We start from the raw sequence: 6,022 nt of genomic DNA, 5'->3' as shown, positions 1-6,022 counted from the left end.
GTATATATGTGTATAGTGTATATGTACTATATATATATGTATATGTATATATGTTGTATAATATATATATATATGTGTGTGTGTGTGTGTGTGTGTGTGTGAGTGGTGTGTGTGTATGTATATATGTGTATATGTACAATGTTAGTGTATATATATATATGTCTGTGTCTGTGTCTGTGTCTGCGTATGGTTGTGTGTATACAGAATATATATATATATATACATATATATATATATATATATATATGTATATTCATGTATCCATGTATCCATGCCATGTATATTTATGTGTGTATATGTAGTATATCTAGGGGCATGGATGATTTGATAACGTTTGTACCTATCAATTGAGATAAATATATACGTCAATGTCGACAATTGTGTATTTCAAGGATAACATGTTGACAGGTACTTCTGATATAAATGCCTAGTTCATGACATACTAAAAGTGATGTCCCACGGTGGGCTCATTCTGCTGTTCTAAATTCAGGTTGTCTGCATCAGTATACTGAATTTCTATCCACGCTGCCTCCTATTCAGATACCCCTAGGTCATATTTTCCCATCAAATCAATTCCCACATGTTCCGTGATAAATATAGTTTGGTATTGATTAAAGGTTTTCCGTGGTCGCAAAAGTACGTATACAAACATGTACAATTAACTTTTTTTTGCATATCTAAGCACATTTTCTTCAGAATTAAGGGACAGTTGTACTATATGGTTTGCACTCCCGTGTAAGTTATTCGGACGCACGCATACATGTAGTAAAACATATCAGTAGTTACATTGCGCTGAATTTACGACAGAAGAAAAAGCCATCTCTTTGGACCGCGCTTTCAAATGGTTATTTTATAAATTTACGAGTTTGGTGCTTAGCCATGAAAACTAAAAGCGTACGATATACCACGAATATTCAGGGTGTTATGTCGGCTCTCGTCGACTCAAAACTGCGATGGACAGGTTCCGCAACAAGCAGCCAGCGTATGATTTTGCTGTCACTTGGCGCCCTTATATGCTCAACCCGACCCTGCCCAAGTATGTTGAGTTTTTGACTTCGGCGTCTAAGTACATTACACACCCCATTTTCGCGTATTGCTACGGAAAGGTTTTATGTGATTCTGAAATCTTTAAGAGTTGTGATGGGAATGGGACAGGGCATATATCCGTCCAGTTTCATTGGCTGGTATCTATTACAACCCCAGTTAAAATCGAAGTACTGACTTTCTCCGTAGATATGGTGTTGACAAGGTCGAGGCATACAATCAAAAATTCGGAGAATCACGCGTGAAAGCTATGGTTCCGCATCTTACAAGTGTTTTCAAGAAAGAAGATATTGACTTTAGCTTTGGCGGTCTGATATCCAACACCATGGACTCGCATCGCTTACTTAATATTGCTCTTGGAAATGGAGATGCGGCAGGACGTGCAACTCAAGACAAAGTGGTCAATCTCTTATTCAAGGTTAGTCGAAGCATTTTTTTGTGCGGTGTTGTTTCTCGAATAGTGCAACCAGTGCGTTATTATTGGGAGAAATGGGATTTTCAAAGCTTTAGGTTTCTGTCGAAGAGAGTTCGAGATATTACCTCATCGTCGTGTGTTAACTTTTGCCGTAGAAATTATTATAGGCAGCTGTGCACAGATAGATACGGGAGATTGTTTTAAATGTTTAGTTTTGTACATATAAATGCAAATCCTCACCATTCGGCCACATCAAGAACGCCCGTTGCATATATTAATCACGCCCACTATTTTCACACTTCAAAATCACGCATGCACTCTGAATCTTAGGCCTACTTCGAAGAGAGCAAAAATATTGGTGATCCTGAGTTGCTTACCCAAGTTGCAGCCGAGGCTGGCCTAGATGTTGAAAATGTGAAGGCTGTGCTAGCAAGCGATACCGGAGTGGATAATGTAAGTTCTGCGCAGTCGCTGATTGTGTGCCATCCTTATTTGTTTCCATTCAGATCTAGATTTTCCGAAGGAGATCTAGATTTGACCTCTGTGCCATTTCGAAACACTTCAATAGCTCGAACATGGGTATGGGTACCAAGAGCGAATGGATATTTGGCTTTGAATATTAAAATACTCCTTTTCGCTTTATACCTCAAGATTATGGCCGAGATGGCCGAGCGCAACGAAGGTGTCAATGGTGTACCACATTTCATCATTCAGAACAAGTACCGTATCGGAGGAGCTGAAGATCCCCAGGTATGGCATGACAATCCACCAGTACAACATATGTTTGTACTGTAACAATCATGTTATTTCCATCTTGAAGTTGATGCCCTGTCGTTTCCGTGCCCACGATTTTTAGTCCTTCCTGACTGTGTAGGAGTTGTTTGTTAGATTCAATTCACATTCACACAAAAAGCAATGATACTTACCTTCTAATATAATATATCCTACTTTCTTGGCAGGAATTTGTTGAGATCTTCGATGAAATTGCGGTTTCTAGTCAGTAACTGGGTGTCTAACCCTTTGGGCGAGCTCCTGACGAGCAACCGTGCGATGAGTTCTCCCGCATGGTTCAGTACACCGTATAGGCTGGTCCTTTGCTTGGTAGTTGGCGTATCTAGTGCTTCCACAATGACGGTACGTAGCAATGTAAACTCATCAAAAGAGCCCAGCTCACCCTGGCAATATCAAACGAGTATCACAGGTATCTAATACAAAAACACCTGGACGGAAAAGGTAAAACAGTGCCGTACGCGCATATTGGCAACGAAATAAAATTCACATATAATAGCAAAAAGAATGATTATTAGGTTTCTTATAGCCTCCTAAATTAGAACTTTTGACGAGAATTTTGTATGTATATGGACATCAAATTCAAATACACACAAACTCCAGAGGGTACAATCGTTATCTACGCGCATATCAGCTACTGAATAAATCAGCAACTATTCTCGAAGTACGAATCAGGAATATTTGTGTCTTTGCGTTATTGGCACTACATATTTTCAAACTAACTACGCACAAACTGAGAAAATATTTACTACTGTGCGATATACACTGATCGACTCGCTACAAAATGCAGGCACACATGGCAACTAAAACGAAGATGCACCAAATTAAAAAAACGGCTACCATATGTATCCAGTTTAAAATTCGCCTGGCATACCAAAGGCTAGAAAATTAACTACATACCATCTCCTAGGCAGTCGAACCAGAAACATGCGTCAGGGTACACAGAAGATATATACTTATGGATTCAAGTCGTAAGCGAATTCTAGACGCAAACAATATACGCAGTAGTCAGTCCAATGACCACCGTTCTATAACAGTTGGCACGCCAGTCTAGCGTGCTCATTTATTGGGTGTCTCCTTTACGTGTGGTGGAGTTAAACATGCACGGTGCCCCCTACCCGTGTCTAAGCCAAAGATTCTAACTTAAATAACAGTCTAGGCTGGTCATTTCCACCCTATGATCATTTTCTCCGAAGGCGGATGTAGGTTATCTCACTTAGCAATGTATGTAAGTCAAGCACTTGTGATCGATCCTCCTTCTCGAGCGCAATAAGACCACTTTGACTACACATACCACCGTCCAATGATCATGGAGCGTGTTACAATAGGCTTATATCACCCTCCATGGAAGTGCAACAGGCTTATGCCCTGTTGTTATCATCGAGCGGATGGACTCCACATGTCAACTATTATGCCGATGCTGGGAAAGCCTGTCTGGACGCTCGGCGATGCCTACCCAGAATTGGAAACTCAGCTTTTTAAAACTTGTCGACTCGTATGAAATGTGAAAGTATCGCAAAAGCACCGAGGGCAGTATTCCCACCTGAAACCTTCCGACGCTGAGGTGAAGGTGTGCCCGTTAAAACGCAATGTGCGCAAACAAAAGGTGACGCTTGATCCAAAGGATCGGAGAAATCGACCACGTTGTGATGCTGTGCTCGTTAAAATTACTAATATGATAATATGTTCCAAGACGTGTTTGGCTGCGACCTCTACGCACAACATGGCCTAAATCACCTGAAGCATGAGTCCGTGCAGTTCTCAAGTACCAGGTCAGATCGGCATTGAGTCGAGTGCAAGCTAGGTCTAGTGGTAGCATATCACCTATCAATACGCTTGTACAATGTGCTCATCGCAGCACTTCATGTGGTTTGTTTTGTTTCTGAAGGCGCGAGCTCTGACGTCGTGGTATCCACTCGTTCTTATCATACTTCAGTCGCTTGCCCCGAACGGCCTTCTTCCGCACAGTCAGGCATGTACACAAGGCGTGCACGCAGACACATCCGTAAGCATGTGCACGCAGAAGTGCTTCTGTGTCTTTATCAACGTCCGAGTCTCTGTCCGAGTCCGTGACTGCTTCGGCTGGAATATTGTTCGCCTCCAGTAGACCTCGGGTGGCGCGCGTGCGTTTCAGTACATATATGAAGCAATGCTTTTTGCGCTGCGTAGTGGGGTGGATTGAAAATATACATGAATAAGCGAAAGAATCAGAAAGGATAAACAGTATACCTAACGCAGGATACATTCGACGAGGCACTCACTACCAGCTATTCAGAGCAATATACTGTGCATAAGAGCAATCAGATACGCCCGATGGACTCGTGTAAGTCATCTCGAAAAGCAATTTTTTTAAAAGAAACACACACCTTTCTACCCAGAAGTCGTGCTGATGGTGGTCCAATCGGTGGCAGTGCCAAGTGCGCGAACTTGACTGCGTGCGGAGGCGATAACCTATCTGCATGGGATTGGACTAATCCAAACAAAAAAACATTCACACATGATGAGGACAGGTACATTGATAATGTATGGTCGAGACTAGACGAGCTGGAAAAAGCCTTCTGAGCTACAATCTCTATCTCAAGATTTGACATTGTGATGAAGATGTAGCATGTGAAGTGGAACCGGGCATTGCATACAGAAAAAACAGCAGGTGTTTGTTGTCTCTCACTACACAGCACACCATATAAGCTACAGAGATATATAACACATACCCATATGAGAAATGAAAGCTGATTCCTTCACAACATCGTCACAGTGTCTACACCTGACAGTCAAGAGCGTGTCGAACAGAGGATATTGTCCAAATATAGGCATATCATCTCGGAAAAGCCTCATAGCATGACCCTCATCAACTATTCCATCGAATTTTACTGGAGGCAATTCTATTTCAGCGACATCGTCTGCAGATCACAAAGCCGATATATGAGAAAACGTGCACATATATTGAAACGCGCAGAATTATAGCATTTGCTTTCATCAACATACTATATCTAAAAAGAGTATGTATTTGAATGAAAAAAAATAGCGCGACAGATATTGTATCATACTCAATTTGTAGGCAAGGATGTATTTCTCCCCGGCAGAATACAATACAATACCTAAACGCATACTGAACATTTCGGCGTTTTCAAGAACTTACCAGGTAGTAACTTGGCCTCGGCCTCAAGTTTGCTAAGTAGGGCCATCCACGAATCGGCCTCTGGTATCGGTCGTAACTCATTTAGATCGCATGCGACGTCGGATTGTCTGAACAGCTGATTTGTATCTACGGGAGATTCGCTAGCCATGGAGTGAGTGTCACTCGCGTTAGGTGTTGCATACGTCTCGAGCCCGCACTCAAGCGCGCATTCGTCAGCTGTTTTATTGGTATCTAAGCTGTGAGAGTCACCATCGACCAGATGGAGACGACTATCGACAGAATGCCCTTCGTATAATACAGACGGCACAGAATTCGTCTTCGTGGGTACTTCCGTCAGCACATTCGCCACAATAGAGGTCTGAATTATAAAATCCAGTCATGAGTGCTAGCGTTCTACCGATTCTTGGATACGACCGCGCACAGATTCACATGGCGACGATTTATAACATCTCAAGCTCACTCTAACTTTCTTATTTTCTGATCATTTTTTGCCTATTTTTTCTTTTCGTGAGCGATATTGAGTGTGACGCTAGAGACGTACGATACTTCCTGCAACACGGCAAAAGACCGTTCAGTAAATCGAACAATGATCCACCTTGTAAGGCACATGTATATATGAATGTATAAGAATTATA

At 42.0% G+C, this 6,022-nt stretch overlaps 2 protein-coding genes across 2 annotated transcripts in view; one reads left to right on the top strand and one right to left on the bottom strand.

Moving 5' to 3' along the window:
- Nucleotides 1-953: 953 nt before the first annotated feature.
- Nucleotides 954-2,787, top strand: SARC_02969 (hypothetical protein; the record flags this gene model as incomplete). Its single annotated transcript, XM_014303255.1, has 5 exons — nt 954-1,036; nt 1,234-1,462; nt 1,790-1,912; nt 2,111-2,209; nt 2,419-2,787. 5 exons carry the CDS (start codon nt 954-956, stop codon nt 2,461-2,463), a joined length of 579 nt encoding a protein of 192 aa, XP_014158730.1. The 3' UTR covers nt 2,464-2,787.
- A 487-nt stretch (nt 2,788-3,274) lies between these two features.
- Nucleotides 3,275-6,022, bottom strand: part of SARC_02968 (hypothetical protein) — a 4,828-nt gene continuing 2,080 nt past the window's right edge. The window contains exons 2-5 of the mRNA XM_014303254.1: nt 5,388-5,745; nt 4,960-5,148; nt 4,615-4,718; nt 3,275-4,409 (exon numbers count right to left, since the gene is read on the bottom strand). Coding sequence (XP_014158729.1) covers nt 4,098-4,409; nt 4,615-4,718; nt 4,960-5,148; nt 5,388-5,745 — 963 coding nt within the window. The 3' untranslated portion in view covers nt 3,275-4,097. The remainder of the gene's footprint in view (nt 4,410-4,614; nt 4,719-4,959; nt 5,149-5,387; nt 5,746-6,022) is intronic.

This window comes from Sphaeroforma arctica (assembly GCF_001186125.1).
Source record: "Sphaeroforma arctica JP610 unplaced genomic scaffold supercont1.142, whole genome shotgun sequence".
NCBI classification, from domain to species: Eukaryota; class Ichthyosporea; order Ichthyophonida; genus Sphaeroforma; species Sphaeroforma arctica.
Note: the sequence above shows the minus strand (reverse complement) of the source record. Positions and strands in the feature narration are given on the sequence as shown.